An 18,608-nucleotide genomic window follows, 5' to 3' on the forward strand; every position below is an offset into this window, starting at 1 on the left:
ATATCATGGCCTGGGTGGCTTATAAACAATGACAATTCATTTCTTGTTGTTCTGAAGGCTGGGAAGTCCAAGATCAAGACACCAGCAAATTTGGTACCTGGTAAGGGCTGTTTCCTGATCAAAGATGGTGCCTTCTGTGTCCTCCCATGGTGAAGGAGCTAGCCGACTCTTCAACTTCTCATAAAAAGAAGACATTAATCCCACTAGGTGAAAATTTGGCTTTGTCCACTAATTATGACTTAATTGCTTCCCAAAGATCCTACCTCCTAATTCCATCATGTTGGGGGTAAGGATTTCAACATATGAAATATTCAAATCATAGCATATGCAATGGATTAAGTTTAATGTTTCTGGGGACACCAGCCTAACATTCCTCTCTCTAATCCATGACAGCCTCTTCCCAGGGGACTCCAAGTCCTCTCAACCACTGGGAGCTCTTGAGGTGAGATTTCTAGGGAGCAACTAATATGAAAGCAGTATTGGTTGACAGGGTGAACATATATTAACCATCCAAATGTGAACACCTGAGTTTTTGATAGTTGTACTGGAACAACAGCCCGTCTTTAGCAAACCAAATTGTTTGGTCACCACAACAGAAGGTTAACTCAGGTCATTTAATTCCCAGTTAACACCAGTAAGCGGGTGTCATTATACCGTTTACAATGAGTCTCGAGAGCAGAACTGACATCCTTGTTTCCAAGTCTAAAATGCCCCCTCCCATCCTCAGGTTAAGAGGCCTCTGTGTTGATGTTTGTAGCATCCAGCTCCTCCTTTCCAGTCATTCACATCTACCTGCTGATTTCTCCCCTAAATTAAAGGGTCTGGCACCTGCATGGAGATTCTCTCCATCCCAAATCCCACTGCCCCTTTAGTTTTGACATCTACTCTGCACACAGCACTCAACCTTGAGGCCTGAGCATCTCCCAACCCCTTCCACCCTAGGGCCCTATACCTTACAGCTTTCAGTCACTACCACCCTGACTGTGCCTCGCCCCCTCAACCTCCTGTTCTCTCATTCTCTTACCCCCAGACTCCCAGTTCTCTCATCAAAATCACTGGAGATCTTGCCTTCATACACCCAGTCAGTGTGTGCAATTTAAATAATTAATCTGCTCTGTGGGAAAACCAGGCATGCCTGTATATACTTAAATTTATTTCACATTTGCTGATGCAAAGAATGTGCAGTGAACAACTTACCAATATTAAACATTATTCCTCATTAAAAATTCTCACAGAATGCATTAAGTTTTGTCAGATCCTTTTATCTATAGTGAACATACAGTGGCAATTTGGCCAGGATTTGACAAGTGGTCTTGTACCCCAATCCACCAACTATTTTCTCAATGGGTTTCTCAATAAACTTAACTGATTTAACTGTTTACACTACTTTAAACCCTCATTCAAAAAATATTTTTCTTTTTTTCAGTACTGGGGATTGAACTCAGGGGCACTCGACCACTGAGCCGCATCCTCAGCCCTATTTTGTATTTTATTTAGAGGCAGGGACTCACTGAGTTGCTTAGAGCCTTGCTTTTGCTGAGGCTGGCTTTGAACTCACCAAGATCCTCCTGCCTCAGCCTCCTGAGCCGCTGGGATTATAGGCATGCACCACTGTGCCTGGCCCCGTTCAAATTTTATTCATGAAGGTGAAACTATTGGGCTTCAACATATGTGGCAGCAGCACACCACGACAGTATCCTTACCAGAGAGATACAGCAGCTGTGATAACCTTAATAGCTGACCAGGATAAAATGGAGTACAATCATTAGGAAGTGTTGAATATTTACTACTTTGGTTTTTAAATAAAATTTACTTAATATTTAATTTATCTAACTTGTTAATACAGAGTTATTAAAAATCAGCTCACAAAATTCCCACAAGTTTAACCATCTGTTCTTGGGAACTGAGCCACTGGGCCCAGGCACCCAACAGTATCCTCCTCAACATGAGTCTTTTCCTCTCCTTTCCTCCTTCCCGATTTTGCAGACAGATAGCCCACAAAAGGCACAAAGAGACCTTGAGTCTAACTCTGCCCTGGGGTGAGGTCAAGGTCAAGTAAGGTAAAATGTCTCTGAACATCTTTAGTATAGGTCCATGGTGAAGAACTCTTTTGAGAACAATTATCACAAGTTGGTATTGGGCATGTATCAGGTTCACAATTTAGTACTGGTAGTACTTCTAGAGTTTCTGAGAAAAACCTAATAACTCTCCTGGAATTCGAGTCTGGCAAGCCACCTACTCCCCTTGCTTAAGAGATGGAGAACAGCAAATGGAAATGCAGAAAAACTTGAATGAACCAAGCATCCCCGCCCGAAAAGGCTTCCAGTTCCAGGGACAGGAACCAATGTGCTCTTCTGTCCCCAAGAGCAGGTCTGAGAAGGAAAAGAAGTGCATTTGGGGTGAGACATTATCTCACCTGCTGCACTGTCCCCAACCTCCACTCTGGTATGACCCTCACCACAGATGGGAATGGGAAAGCTACCGCTAGTCCTGTTCAGCAAGAGGGCTAGCTCTGCAGCTGCAGTAGGGCCCACTGATTTTCATGCAACAGCTCAGCTTAAAGCTCACAGCAGGTGAAGGCAGAGAAGCATCCTGCGACAGGCTAAGGACAGGTCAGGGATGGGCCAGGGAGGGGCCCTAGGCTCACACTGCCTTGAAGAGAACAGCAGTTTAGATGGTGGGTGGTGGAAATGAGCAGATGCTCAGGTAAACCTCACCTAAGCCAAAAATGTTTAAGGTGATGGATACAATAATTACCCTGATTTGACCATTACATAATGCTCTGTAACCTTGTATACATTAAACATCACAACGCACCTCATAAATTATGTACAATTATGTGTCAATAAAAGAATGTAAAAATTTTTAAAAAGGAAAGAAGATGAACCAAAAAGCTCTCCTATTTACCCTGCAAGGGAGATGCCAACTATCCAGGAGCCCCACTAAGGAAGCAAATCCCCAAAACCTACTATTACCTAAGCTGACACCAACTCACATGAGCAGTTTTTCTCCCAGGCACAGGAAGCCACTCACAGACATTACCTCACCCTCTAATCCTCACATCAAACCTGTAAGGCAGGTAGCAGAAAGTATCCTCAACTTACCCATCTGTGAGGAAATGACTGCTGAAGCATTGGGAAGCTTTCCACTTTCCAAACACCCCATGGGCAGGCATCTCTGGCTTATTCTGGAATCAAGCACAGAAGTGCAAAGGGATCTCTCCTTTATCTCAATTCAAATCTGGTTTAAAATGGCCCACCAGCTGCCTGCTCACCTAACATCATTTCACTTGGGAAGTGATTTTATTAGTTACAATCCCCAAGATGGTCATAGAAACCAAGAATCCAACAAGGCACCTAGCTACCTAACTACAAACTTTTAATTTTGTGCGAATTCTGAAAGCTGATGTAGGTTCTGAAGCTCATGAAGAATGTAAAGAATGAACAGCAAGCTGTCAAAAAGTTGCCTTTCTTTCCCTGAAGAATGAAAATGTCTAGCTTCCAGTGCAAGCAAGACTTCTACTTTTGGGACTTGTGAACATGTAAAGGTACTAATGGTCAGTAAGTTTCTTCAGCCTGAAGGTTCATGGGGAATATCAAGCTAAGAAAAATTGGCTTAAGTCCAGGGAATCTCTTTTTTGCCCTCTCTCCTCTAATAGGTGGGTGCCTTCCCAGAATGGAGCTTCCTCCTCTCACAACCATACTGCCAAAACTAGACATCTGCACAGAAGGTGTCCTCTTCCCAGCTGGCTTCAGAAAGGGAGAGTTCTTATCTTCTAGATGCCTGACACTCTGTAGCTTCCTCTAGCCTATGGATCCTCAGGCCTTCATCTCTCACCTCGGTGGGCTCCATTTCATATCTGGTTTTCAGATGTACTGCCCACTACCACCCAGGACCACCTGCCTCCCTTCCTCCTTCATCCCAGGACATACCTACCTTCTTTTGTATCCCATCCCAGTCTCACACATTTTCCTGTTGATTTAGGACTTCCCAGTAAGTCCTAAATCTTCAATTTCTATGAATAGTTCAATTAGACCAACACAGGTGACTTAAAATAGGTTGGAAATAATAATATAGAGTTCATTGTATAATATTTATCATAAATATTACTAATGAATTAACATTAATAGATATGCTCAGTAATTATTCACTTGTTATTTTCTTCAGAAGAACTCTAAAACCACAAATATTTTTCAAAGTTGCCACAAGTGGTATATTTGTTGCTCAATTTGAATTCCTATAGGTGTTCCATAAATGGGACGATGGGACATAATGCATTAAACTTGAAAACACCTGATTCCATATATATACATTATTGCTAGAGCAACTTTTACATCAAATAATGAAACAATCATAATAAGGAAACCTACCATGAATACACCCTCATTTTAGAGGCCACAGCCCAACTGTAGGCTCACATGCCCTAATAAGCACTTTCAAATGATATGAGGTTCAATGTATATATGACAGTGTCTACTTCAGAGACTGCCACTTAGTACAGTGCTTGGTTCAGCCCTCCACCTACCTAACGTGACCACACCAACCACTGTAAGGTGGAATAGCTTAATTATCATTACAGTCCACCTCAAACACGGAGAAACAGCCAAGGCAAAGTCCTCAGTGTGGCTGGTTCACAGGTCAAGAAGCAATCCTAGGTACACATCCTGATCTACTATCATCACTTGTTATAGCAGGGACCTAGATATTGTCAGAGGAAGGAAGTCTCTGCCCTTAAAGAGCTAAGCAACAAGCTCCTCCCAAGGCAGCACTCAAGAAGGTTTTCCTGCTTGTGTTCTTGACAAAGTAATGTAAAATGTGTGCACTGTTCTCACGAAATGCATCAGATGCATGGTTTTGTGTGAATGCACAGGTTGTGAAAGCTGGAAGTAGGTCTTTCTGCATTTGGACTTGGTCAGCAGTTTTCACACTGATCTGTGCATGAGCCTCAGGATCCGGGAACAGATGCTTTTTACCTGTTCTATACAGCAGGCTTCTGATCCATGTTCCACTTCAGGAGGAGGGGGAAATATAACCCTGCAAAATCACCGACCTACTGGTCTCAAGAGATAAATATTAGAAAGAATTATTTCCTTGTTATTCTAATTCATTCACCCACCTGCCCACTAGTATTCAAAGCAAGCAGAGACCTGGGCTTAAACCTTGTTTTAAAATGCATTTGAGGGCTGGGGATGTGGCTCAAGCAGTAGCATGCTCGCCTGGCATGTGTGTGGCCTGGGTTCGATCCTCAGCACCACATACAAACAAAGATGTTATGTCCACCGAGAACTAAAAAATAAATATTAAAAATCTCTCTCTCTCTCTCTAAAAAAATAAAATGCATTTGAACCATGTTACTAGAATCCTAGTTCATTCTTCAGGCAGATTCTGAGCAAACATGGAAAAACTTTTGACCTGCAATCACTGAAAGGACTCATCATCCTCCTCTAAACAGGTGTGTAGCGGTGACAGTAGCACATCTGGACCTAGGCCATCATCTCCTCCATACTACTGGTGTCTGCCTGCCCGTGGCCTCCTATTCAGGACCCTCCTGACTTGCCTTCACAGTGCTTTCACCTCCAGCACGGTCTGTTCTAACATGAGATTTCACTGGAATTTACTTCGGAATTACTGGAGCAGAAGTAGTTTTAGATATTCCAACGATTAAGTACTCCGGGACTGCTTGTTAGCAGAGACTGTACTTGTTCCATCTCCGGGGGCAAGGCTTGGTTCTAGAGGGATTGTTCCCCTTTCCTCCAAAAGAAATACCAGATTTGAATAAACATGTGGTTAAAAGGTTTAACTCAAGTACTTGATAGCTAAACAAACAAAAATTTCTAATGAAGAGCTTATTCTGAACAATTAAGTAAAGAAAGACACCAAACCATTTAAAGATAATTTATGTACATTTATGGCTTTATACAATTATAGCAAAGATTGTTCTTGTGTCTGTAAGTACATCAGCATCATCAGGCACTTCTCAGAGGGTATCAGAACAGGGACATGGAATCTGCACTGTTACTAAACTCATGTGGAAATGCGGGAGGGCGTGACTATCCTGACAGGACTTACATGGCCACCCTGGCCACAGTGCCAGGCTGGGCCCCACCTTAAGAAGGGGCCAATTTTAATGCCAAGCTATTTGTTTGCATAAACCACACTGTACTTTTAACTGAATGATTACTCCCAAACTAAAACCTCTAGAGAAACTTCTAATTTTAAAATCAGTTATAAATTAGGAACTCTTAAGAACTAGAAGAATTTCAAGTTTGGGGTGGGAGCCTGAGGGGCATATTGGTAACATATACTGAGCAGCTGAACAAGTCCAAATTGTACACCTTTGGAGAACTATTTCCATTTTAAGTATCCTTATCCTTTTCTTGGCATGTTCCACTGATTTACTGCTAACTGAGATACAATTTGCTAATTAACCTAGACTTTGTCAGTTTGTCAAAGCAGAACTTTCCAAGTAATGCATCTATTACCTAAATATAGTCCATACATCTATATTACGGAAACAATACATCTTTATATTTAAAATATCTGAATAGCTCTATAATACAATATGCTTTTAATAACAGTACAAACCAGAGGAAATAAATCAAACAAGGCTGCATAGGTGATATCATTTGCACATTTCACAAAGCAATCATGTACAATAATATACTAATTATTCCAGAAAGTCAGTATTCTTACAGAAAAAGAACTCCCGGAGGCCACATGATGTTTACTTTCCAAATAGACAAGATGCTTTTCCCTAGACTTTCGGTACACAGAGAGGTGTCCAGGATTTATATTTGGGCTTTAACACCAAGAAAAATGGGGCATGGGTTGTAGAGTGAGCAGGACAAACTCAGGAGGAAGAAATACCTTCCAAAAGTCATTTTACGAAGTAGTAAGAGTTTACAGTGATTTCAGCTGTAGATGCCTCTGCAATGAATGAACAGGAACGCCGAGGCTCCCTCTGTAATGGTGAAGCGATGGTATGTGAGGGAAGGAAAATGAGAAGACACAGGAACAGAAATGAGCACCCGAGTTCTTCGACACCAACAAGTTCTATTATGTATGCAGGAGGCTCTGCTTGGGGGAACTAAGCTTTCTAAAACAAGCCATGTTTTGGAGTGCCCGAACAGAAAATGGTCAGAGGGGTGGCTGGTTAGAGTGTTTGGAACAGTAAAAATCACAGTGGGAAGCTTACAACAGAGCCGGCCTACTGCTGGAAATCGATCATGAACACATGTGTTCTTGTTAAATGTGCAGGAAAAATGAAGCCAATGAAGATGCAATTAACATACTAGGAAAAAAGCAAGGGTGGTTTAGGCTGTGTGCACAGAAACCAGAGAGCCTTCTCAAGAAAGCAAAAGGAAAACTGTGTGCACCTGTCCCTTTCTGGGATGATTTCAGACTTTCCACATGATTTGAAACAGACTGAATGGGAGGTGAAGCCAATTAACCTAGTCTATCAGATTCAGGTAACTGGAAAGTATTAAAACGTAATGCTCACAGTTATAGTTTAGGTTGCTAAAGGCTGAAGAAATTGTCAAATTCTTTACTTAAACTAAAGCTTTTAAAATAAATTCAAATACACAGCTTACAGATGGTTTTCCAATTAATTGCCCCAATTTTTAAACAAGTTCTATTCCATCTGGTTGTCATTTGTACTTATGAACATAAAGCATTCTAAAAAATCACTTAAGTCCCACTTTTAAAACTTCTTCCCTTGGGGCTGGGGATGTGGCTCAAGCGGTAGCGCGCTCGCCTGGCATGCGTGCGGCCCGGGTTCAATCCTCAGCACCACATACCAACAAAGATGTTGTGTCCGCCGAGAACTAAAAAATAAATATTAAAAAATTCTCTCTCTCTCTCTCTCCCCCTCCTCTCTCACTCTCTCTTTAAAAAAAAAAAAAAAACTTCTTCCCTTCAACTTTGCAGGACAGAAGGGAAAGGGACAGAGTGAAGACTGACATGATTCCTCAAGACAGAGCTACAAAATCAACCATCAGGACCGAAATCAGAGCAGTTGTAAGGAACACTTTTACTGAAGCACAACTCAAAAAGGTTAAGCTAAAAGAAACCCCAAATTTGACAAAAGATCATTATTTTAGATGCAGGTGCCCCTTCTGATTTCCAAACATTATGAGGCCTCCCCGGAGTAACTGCAACGATGCCACACACAGGCATCTATCAGAAGACTAGACACTATGCGGCACACATAGTTCACAGGGCAAGATAAGGTGAAATTTCTTAAAAATACATACATAAAAACATATTAAGTTCTTCTAAATACGAAACACAAAGTAAGTGTCCATAACTATACATCACTTTCCTGCCCAAACAGGGCCAGAAATGTTGAGTATGCAGGTACTAATTACAATGATTTAAGATTAGTCAGAAACATCACCAAGTAGCATCCCAAGTGTACAAACCAGTTAAGCACGTATAAAATTAGTACTAATCCAGTTAGAAATACAAAATGAAGATCATGAGTGCTGCCCCAAATACCTGTGATTCCACAAATTTACAAGCAGACAATGTAACAAAGTAGACTCTAGTTTTAAGAAAACATTACAGTTCAATATCTATTCCAAAAATGATCTCAAGTTGCAACAATAACATCAAAAATCATTTATCTGGAAATTAGAACCATTTTAAGTGTTTGTACAAATTCGCAAATAACAAAATAAACAACAACAACAACAAAAATAGAAAAGACCTGTACAAGGCTGGCATTTAATCTATTTTCCCCCCAAAGTTTGATAAGTCCATTAATTCAGCAGATTGATAACAGGCTACTTGGTTCTCATGTGAATCCTGTGGCATGTGAACAGGTCCAAAGCTGTTCAATGGAGGTGCAGAATGAAGATCTTAGTTCTTTGTGATCACTTCAGCAGAACACAGGTGGTACAAACAAAAGTTCAACTTATCAAGACATGAGACCATCACAGTATTACAAAAAGAGTATAAACTTTCCTTGGACCAAATGGATATTCCAAAAAACAAAAACAAAACAACAAAACAACAACAAACCAAAACCACACAGATACAATTCTGTATCTACTGCTTATATACAAAACTTGAAAGCACACCAGGATCTGAAAGTCTTTTCTGCAATTATATGGTGTAGTGAGTTTGGCACTTCATTGTAATGAAATTTCCAATGGCACAGTCCTTATCTACAGCAGCACATAACCTGCAAACACTGGGCAAACATCCTGTACAGGAAAAGTGTCTTTGCTGCCAAGTCTGACGAAAGGAAAAAAGGTTTTTTTTTTTTTAAATTTTGTGTGTGTGTGTGTATGTGTGTGTTAAATCAAGAAAACTAAAGGAGGGGTGAAGGACATCTTTGGACTGCTTCTCTCAGTTCCTGCTGTCAGACAATCTGAAGTACGTTCCTAAGTGTAGCCTAGGGGGAAAAACACAAACATACACACATATACACACACAGTGAAAATACAGCCAAATTAAAATCAATTCAACTTCACAAACTAGAGTGATACACACATACTTGGGGTGGGGGCTAGGGGAAGCTAGTGCTTTCTCAAACTGCTCTAAAAAATCATTCATTGGGAAAAAAGTTCCACTTTAAAAAGACCCTTCAGCATTTGATTTGTATCAAATGTACTCATTTATTGAAGAGCTACTAAAAAGATGAAGCCATCTAACTGTCAAAAAATCTTTAAAGCAGTTAAAAAGATGCTTTCTTGTATTTTTAAGCTCAAAAGGCAAATGGATAAGCTGCAAAAAAGGGGGATGGGGGATGGGGAATGGATAAAAGATGTCTTGCTGCAAGGGACAGTCAGTTGATATCAAGAAAGTCCTAACCATGGAGACACGTGGCAAATTACCGTGTTCCTCTCTTTTAAGTTCTACTCTTCAAGAGGCCTTTTGATATTGGGGTGAACTTACCTGCTCACTAACTCAGCCTGACACCCAGCTGTGTGTCGTTGTCTTGACACCGTGCGGGAAGCTTTGGTTGGGCAACACATTGTCAAAGTTAAAATCCAAGGTATCTCCATCCATGAGGTCGTTCCGAATTATGGATTCCATGTCACAGTCCAAGCGCTCAATAAACATGCCGTCCAAGTCACTGGGGAGCTTCTCCTGGTGGAGAACGCCCATCCTGCCATAGCCATTGCAGCTGCTCACTGAGGAGTAGCCACCCAGGGCACTCATCTGCATGTGGTGGGGCAGAGGCACTTGTAAAGGTGTCTTCACTGGGGTCAGGCGGTTCATACCCGATGTGTGAGGCATGGTGTTCACCGTGTGGGGCAGGGCACGCCCATTAACTGCAGATGTTTGCTGGGCATGTCCAGGGTGGGTATGGGAGCTGGGATTCATCATTTTATTATGAGATGCCTGGTTGCCATAGGCTGGCATGACTGAATTAGGACCCAACATCACATTCTGGCCCAGAACCCGGCTGTTGGGTTGGGCCACCCCAGGATCAACTGATGACATAATATCATTATGGGGAGGAGAATCAGAAGTAAGTAACTCCTTCAAGAGTCCCTGTGCACAGTTAAACTGATTCAATCCTCCATAGCTTGATTTGTTGTCCTGCAGTGTTTGCATAGGCATCTGGGACAAAGGGCTCATGCTGGACTGGCCATATGTATATTTTTGGTAGTTTGGACTGGGTGAGTTCAGACTGGTGCTTGGTGGTGCAAACGAGTAGCATGGTGTCTGCTGCATCATGCTGCCAGGTGATGACTGGGTTGAAACAGTTAATGATGTTGGGGATGACAGAAGGTTGAGATTATCCAAAAGATTTTCCATGTTTTCAGGATTGCTTATCTCAGACAGACTGGGCAGAGTAGAAGCCATCTTTGAGGCAGATGGTGGGTACACCAGAGAATGCACATCCCCATCTCCCAGATCATCTTGTTCCGTCATAATGGGAGAAAGTCTCCCACTAATAGTACTAGCATTAGAGCTAGTTCGAGGGCGAAAGGTACTCCAGTTATCGAAGTCATCGTTGCTGTGGGAGCCAGGGCTCGCAGGCCACTTGGAAAACTGAGATCCAGGGCTGTCGCCAGCACCCTCCTGGCCAGACTGAAGGGATGCTTTTTTCTTGGCGGCTCGGCCTCGGCTCTTAGCAAATTTACTGTTGTTGTCCATGGATGCAGCTCTTCTCCTGGGGGATTTTCCACTCTTGCCTCCCTCTGGGTTGAGCATCCACCAAGAACTTTTTCCAGTTCCTTCATTCTGCACACGTATGAACTTGCTGTGTAGAGACAGATTATGACGAATTGAATTCTGTAAAGCAAACACATAATGTCAGAAGTATAATACTTCTCCACTTGGAAAGTTAACTATTCAACATGTCTTATATGGAAGACAGGTAAAATTTTAGAAGAAATTTATGGTACAGATTGAATCTGAACAGTCATAATAGTTCTAGACCCAATACAAAAGATCTCAAGCTGGTGTAGGAAAAATAGAACCTATATCTTTAAATTAAATAAGCATGAGTAAAAACACCTTTTTATATAGCTACATTTTATGGGGAAATTACAGGAACTGGTTTTAAAAACCACTAAAGTTGGGCAGGGGTTGTGGCTCAGTGGTAGGCACGTGCCTAGCACATGTGAGGCACTGAGTTCCATCCTCAGCACCACATAAAATAGATAAATAAAGGTATTGTGTCATCTACAAATAAAAAAAATTAAAAAACACTTAAGTTTTGCACACTGTAATGCTATGCAAACAGTAGTGAATATCAAAGTACCATCACGACCCCTTTCCATTCCACTATTCCTCAAATTGCTAGTTCTCTTAAAATGGAACAGGCCATTTATACCAAGTGAGAAGTTTTATTTCACTGGGCCCACATTATTGTGGGAGTGGGGAGATGAAACCAGATATATTCTCAGTTAAAACCTAGAAGCCTGAAAACTTTATACCTTGGAATTCCATTAGCCTTTCAAGTTGATAACAGGAAACAGTCAATCTTTTTGTATTTGAGAGAGTTAACTGACCAATAAAGGAAAAATTTCCATTCAAGTAGTACCCCTCTACCCTAATAACTAACTAACTCTATGACCTTGCATTAGGAGCTATATTCTGTCCGAAAAGGTAACTGGAGAGGATAAACAGGAGTGGAGGAACACAATTCTAAATTGTGTGTCTCCACTCTTATTCTGAGGGATATGGGAAGAGCTTAGAGGGAGCTTAGAGGTATATTGTACAGACAAACCCACAACTGCAAATATATGAGGAAAGAGGACCACAGTCTCTTAGGCTTCAGCTGTAGACAAGGAAGCCCCAATATAATTCTCCTACTCAACACGTGGCCAGACTCCTGACATTTGGGAGAGCCTATGGGAAACAAATAGAGCTTATCTGACAGTTTCTGCCCCAGCACAGTTTGGGGCACAGTCACTGTCTGTTCAAGCAGCAGCCTCAGGAGCCTGATCTCTAGTGCAGGAGCAGGACACTGAATATATTAGACCCCTGAGTTCCTTGGCCTCCTCTGCCAAATGGGTGCAAGGTTCAGCTGACTGAGAACCCTCCCTCCCTACAGTCCCTCTCTGGAGCCACAAAAAGGCTCTGTCCGGATTTGTGGTCACCCAGGGAAGTAGGTACACTACCCATATCCTCTTGCTATTGACCAGGGGCAAGGATGCCCCCAAGTACCCACCACTGCACCAGAGCAGATCCTCTGCACAGCAGGACAGTGCCAGGTTCACACACAACCCTGAGTTCTCTTTGTCTTTCTCACTGAAGGAGGTGGAAAACAGAAAGAGGGGTAGAAAACCTTGCTTTCTAAAAGAAGATACAAAAATCAGAAGGAAGCCCAACAGTCAGAGCTGAAAAAAACACATTTCAAAATGCTTTCGGTGCTATATTCTGTCCAAGAATTGTAGCACAGCAGCTATGTGACAAGCTCTTCTGCCAGGGTGCCCAGGACACAGGTCAAATACAGCTGAACAAAAGCTTTCCTGGCTTGGATGCTAGGCAGGTGCATGGGCACACAGCAGTGACAGTCTCTTGTTTCCAAGACTTTTTCTTCCCACCTATGATTTATCCCCAACTCAAGACACGCCACAAGGAGGACACAGAGGCCATAAATGATTCCCCGAAGAGGCTGAGGACTACATTTCTCTGTGTTCAATTTCATTCCCATAGAGCCCCAAAATCTCACAGAAAGGCCTCCTCCCCCCCCTCCCTCTCTCTCTCTCTCTGCTACAGACTTATCTGCTATGCCCACAAAACTCTGGCAACCCAAGTTCTCAACTCTTTCTTAAAAGCAGCAGCCTGCCTGGAGGAGCACTGGAATGCAGCCAAGCGCTATGACCCTGCACCCTGCAACGCTGTCTACACACTGGAAGTCTGGGCATTTGCACAACATTCCATCATGACAGTTTTGTTCTCTGAACACAATAGACACACAGATAAGCTCAGATGAAACCTCTGGAAGAAAGGAAGCTTGACTCCTGTCCCTGTCACATTTAGTTAATGATAAAGGACGAGAAAGATCTTCCCAGATAGCAGCTTCCTGGTTGTCTACACTGACCTGGGGATAGTGGAGTGCAGCTTTACAACACCCAAGATGCAAGTGCAATTGAGGGCACTGTTAACAAATACCACAGGAGACATCACAATGAAATCAAAAAAGTTCAAGAAGGTTCACTAATGCAGGTGGGACATATACTAATTCAGTACTCAGGTTTTTTTTTTTTTTTTAAAGCCATAGCAATCCCTTACTTATCAAAACATCACACTGCATATTTTTCTAAGAGGACATTTCAGGTCACTCTTTGAGTAAGAGAGCTGTCTACTAACTCTGCCAACAATTAAAAAAAAAAAAAATTTTTCCGAACAGGAAAAGGTTCGCTGTGCAGGGCTTGTTACATAAATTCCTGTTTTTCACACAGCCAGCAGGACATTAAAGAAGCTATGATTTCTATGGGGCGGGGTTTGGAAAGATGAATCTTGTAAAAATATGTGCTGCTATTACTGATGTTGTGTCTGTTCTTCTATGCTGGACAAGAGTGTTATTCACACATGGGACTGTGGCAGAACCATCTGAGACTGCTGGACCCTGAGACACTTTGCTTTTGAACTCCCAACAATTCTTACCTGAAGAAAAAGGCAATGGGTGAGGACCAAGACTCATGTACTACCAATCACACAAATCCTGTGTTTCTGCATGATGCTATCAAAGAAAGAGCCAATACTCAATAAACGTGTGCTGCTGACTGACATCCCCAAAACATTAGAGAGGCATGATGTCTTACATACACACCTCTTACGTATCATTCATGTAGCAATTAGTGCCAAACCACATTGGAACCTATACTGTTCTAGGAGTAGAGAAGGACACAAGAAGGATCAGACAGAGTCTGCCCTCTGTAAGTTTTATGACCTAAGAAGAGATCAAATGACACACATAGGACTGTCCAGGATCATTGACCTTTTTTACTCCAAAGCTGTTACCCCCACACACAGCTTCTGTCTCAGCCCAAATATCTTTTTCTTCTGAAAGCATTTCTTGATAATCCATACATCCAGCAGCTCTGTAACACGGGACACCTTGCCTAGCCAGTTTATGCCTCTGTTATGTGTGGCCCAGGGCATCTGGCTCCCCATGCACTGTGAACTGTTCATGTGAACACAGGAGCCTTGTCTGTCTTCCTGTGCCCCATCTCCTCACAGCACCATCACCAAGTAGGCGCTCAAGCATCTGCTGGACAGACTCATAGCTCCTACATTGAGAAGGCTTTGAGAAGATTTAATAAAATAATACATGTAAAATGTTTGCCTCAATCAAAATTAGTGATGTTATTGTTATCACTACCAGGATAATAGTATCTACAGAATAATCTGTTTTGCAGACTTATCTATATTATAAATGTTGGTCTCATTTCCTTATAATCATACCTTCCACTTTTCCCACTAACATGAGGCTTTTATGTTCTTTACTTAAAAGACTGGCTGGTCTGGGAGAAAAGCTATAGTATTTTCTTTACCCACCAGGTACGGTCTCCGTCGACGTATTTGCTGACCAGTGGCACCAGAATCCTCAAGTATCCTTAAGGCACTGCTAATGCGCCTCACATGTTTGCTGGTACTCTGGACACAGGCAGCATGCGTGAAAAACTAGCAGCAGGTATCATAGCAGGCTTTTCATGGTCTCTGTCAGAGACTCCATGGAGGTCGTTCTGAGTGAACACCACTGTGCTGTTCTACCACCCAGCCAAAGGAGCTAGGCACTGAGGGGGACCTCCAGAGACTCCCTGAGAACACAGGACAAAATCATTTTACACATGTCCTGCCCAAGGTGCTCTTAACCCTAACCTAAAGCCAGCCATTGAAGTTCAGGAGGCAATCTTTACAAATTTTATTTACTTTGATTCATTGGTATTTATTAATTTATGCAGTACTAGGTATTGAACTCAGTCAGAACTTGCCCATGCCAGCAGATGCTCTACCACTGAGCTACATCCCCCTGCACCTAGTTTAAAAATTTTAATTCATTCTTCTAAAATTCATATTCAAGAATGTGTTATATTAATGTATAAAATATATTTGAATTATATAAATAAATCTTGTGTCAAAGGGTATATGTGCTTTTTTAAAAAACCATTTAGAGACTGCTAGTATATTATAATAGACTTCTAGGAGCCTGATACTCCAACTAAGACCAAGAGAGCAGAACCAGCCTTGAGTGGAGTCTAGAATTTCTCTGCACCTTCTATCATCTCCACCCCACCTCCAAGGCCTGGTTTTGAAGGGCGTGGTCTTGCCTTCTATTTGTGGCTGTTTGCTCCTGCCATTGAGAGCTGAACTGAGCCTGATCTTCCTGGACACTTCTCTTCACCCTGGGCTTCTCTGATCCCAGGTTCCCTGAGTCTTGTCCTTTCACCAAAGCTACCAGCTCAGATGCCTATATGGAGACTACCACCTGCCAGCCAGGGTATTACGACTGGTGCTCTATTCCATGTTTCTCCTTGGCAATTTTAAGAATATTCTGGTTTCTATTTTCAATCAAAAATATGACAAAACCATCAACTTAAGCAGAACACATCATGTTCATTACAGTCTGGCTTTCAAGCTTATGTAGCATAACATATGTTCTACTTTATAATTTACTGCTGTCAATTGATCTCATCCTTGGAACAACCCTATGAAGCAGGTATTATTGACCCCACTTTAGTAATGGGGAAACTGAGGCATGAAAAGTTTATTTTTCCAGTTAAGACCTCAAAACAAGTTTGTGTAACTGTACCTGTAACACTGCTGCTGGTTGACAAAATCACCTCTTGGGATTTGCTATCATTATGAAGAATCAAAGGAACCCACTTCAGACTGAAGTTACACGTGTGCCCCTTGAGGGAGCAGAAATAATTCTGTTTATTAGTTTACAAAACTCATTTTCTGCCTTAATGAGTGATAAATTTATGCAACATGCTTTGCTTTTATTCCAATGGGTTACCCTTTATGGCAGGAAGCCATAGCAGTTCAAGTGTGAATTTCAGACAGACACATCATCCTGGGAAAGACTGTGTAAAGAGGCTTTGGGGATTCCCAGGAAATGGCAAAAATCCCCAGAGACACCCCCCTCCACCTCCCGCCTCAGCTGCCTGGAACTGCCACCAGCTCTGAGCAATGGTGTTTGTGACAGCCATCGGATCCAACATAAAGAACGTCAGACTAAGAGATCATAACATATAACTAAATGGACTTGTTCTAGAAATTTTAAAAATTCCTTCAAAATATCAGATAAGCTAAATTTTCCCAAAACATCTTATCTAATTCTGTGAACTTTCTCAATGTGTGCAATTGTTGTGCAGACACTCCCAGCATGGCCTTTATTCCCTCCCTCCTGTTTCCTCTCTTTTACACCATCTCTTCCTACACTTCCACAAGTCAAAATAAACTAAAGGGAAAGTAGGAAAATCTCTATTCAACACAGAGTTCCCATTAGAGTTGCTAGTAAAACAACAACTTTTAAAAATAAAACAAACACAAGGAAAACATGTGACCTTTAGTCAATTTTTTTTCTGTGTATGAGGGGGTGTCTTAACTGGGGACTGAACTCAGGGGCACTCAGCTACTAAGCTATATTCCCAGCCCTATTTTGTATTTTATTTAGAGACAGGGTCTGAGGTGCTTTGCTTTTGTTGAGGCTGGCTTTGAACTTGAGATCCTCCTGCCTCAGCCTCCTGAGACACTAGGATTGCAGGCATATATCACCATACCTGGCTAGTCAATTACAAGTAATGTCAATAGACACCTTATGAATAGCATGTAATCCGACATTAAAAAAAGGTATTGTAACAAAGGTCTGCTACAGATAGATAATCTACACATTTACACACCTGCAGATAGCTAATTTACACTTACACCTGATGTTCTTTCATTAAGGTGATTTCACCTACCAGAACACCTTCCTTTACGCATGAACATCCTGAAGAACACCCATTTACACTGAGGTCTTAGAGTTTTTTCTGTGATCCCAGAACTATGGACAGAGACTCATGGCCTCATAAAACCGAAAACACTCTGGTCGTCTAATACTTGTAGGGTTTGTTTGTTTGTTAGGAAAAATGGTGTTCTGGAATATTAAAATGCATATGGAAAACTCATGGGTGTTTATTTACAAAGAGTAGAACCACATGTGGCTTTAGTCCTAGAAGAAATTTAAAGTAAGTATCAAGAACATATAATGAATGACCTTCTCCCCAGCCAATCTAATCCTTAGCTACAGTTTGTCAAACCACTACAGAAATACATTTAGCTCTAAAACCTTTATCTGACTCAGATCATGGGAGATAATGCTCTCATGCAAGACAATACCAAAAAGACACAGGTTAGAACTTGGGTGTTGAGAGAAGTCTTATGCATCTGGGAGATGCCTAGTACAGCACAACCTAAGATGTCATCTCTAGAGTCAGCTCTGGCTGGACCACTCTGGGCAATTATGCTTGTAAAACAGCCATTAGTATCACAGAGGACTGTGAGGGACTAAATGGCACAGCATGCATATACCTGGCACATAACCTGATGCAAAGTTAAGGCAATAAACACTGGCTATTTTGTTATAGGAAGTAAAGGAATATATAAACAGGAATTTTTAAGCCATCATGAATGGTTCCAACTTGATTAAGTCATTCATCACAAACTTCCTGTTTAACAGGCTTCCTCAGGCTCATTACCATGTCCTCACAACTGAGCTGCAATCCTTCACTTACAGAAAATTCTTTCTGTAAGAAGATTGTAGATTTAAAAGTTTGAATTTTTAGTGTATTCTGTCAGCTTTTTTGGTGACCTATTTGGAACAAAGTGTGTCCATGCAGTTGTTCAAGGAAAGGGAGACAGACCAGTTGACTGATGAGAGATCATACCCAGGATGGCAACTATCAGAATGATGCTCTTTCTCAAACACCACTCACTCCTGACCATTTACTTTATGAAGAACAAACCCTAAAAGAGCCTCCAAGACTGAAGGAGAGGCAGGGAGTTCCAGGACATACAACATATTGCAGGGCATGTTTGGTAAAGAGGCAAGTTACAAGTGATGGATCCATGGTATTAAGAAACAAAGAAGGAAGGTGGTGGCACCACTGTCCTAAAGGAGGATGTTCTCAATGGAGAAAACAGAGGAT

The 18,608-nt window shown here is 41.8% G+C and overlaps 1 protein-coding gene across 1 annotated transcript in view; it reads right to left on the bottom strand.

The window, feature by feature from the left end:
- Window positions 1-5,880: 5,880 nt before the first annotated feature.
- Window positions 5,881-18,608, bottom strand: part of FOXO1 (forkhead box O1) — a 94,803-nt gene continuing 82,075 nt past the window's right edge. The window contains exons 2-4 of the mRNA XM_081303852.1: window positions 9,904-11,253; window positions 7,923-9,400; window positions 5,881-7,723 (exon numbers count right to left, since the gene is read on the bottom strand). Of these exons, the coding sequence (XP_081159978.1) occupies window positions 9,916-11,253 (1,338 nt within the window). The 3' untranslated portion in view covers window positions 5,881-7,723; window positions 7,923-9,400; window positions 9,904-9,915. The remainder of the gene's footprint in view (window positions 7,724-7,922; window positions 9,401-9,903; window positions 11,254-18,608) is intronic.

The sequence above is a fragment of the Spermophilus citellus genome, assembly GCF_964194105.1.
Source record: "Spermophilus citellus genome assembly, chromosome: 1".
NCBI classification, from domain to species: Eukaryota; Metazoa; Chordata; class Mammalia; order Rodentia; family Sciuridae; genus Spermophilus; species Spermophilus citellus.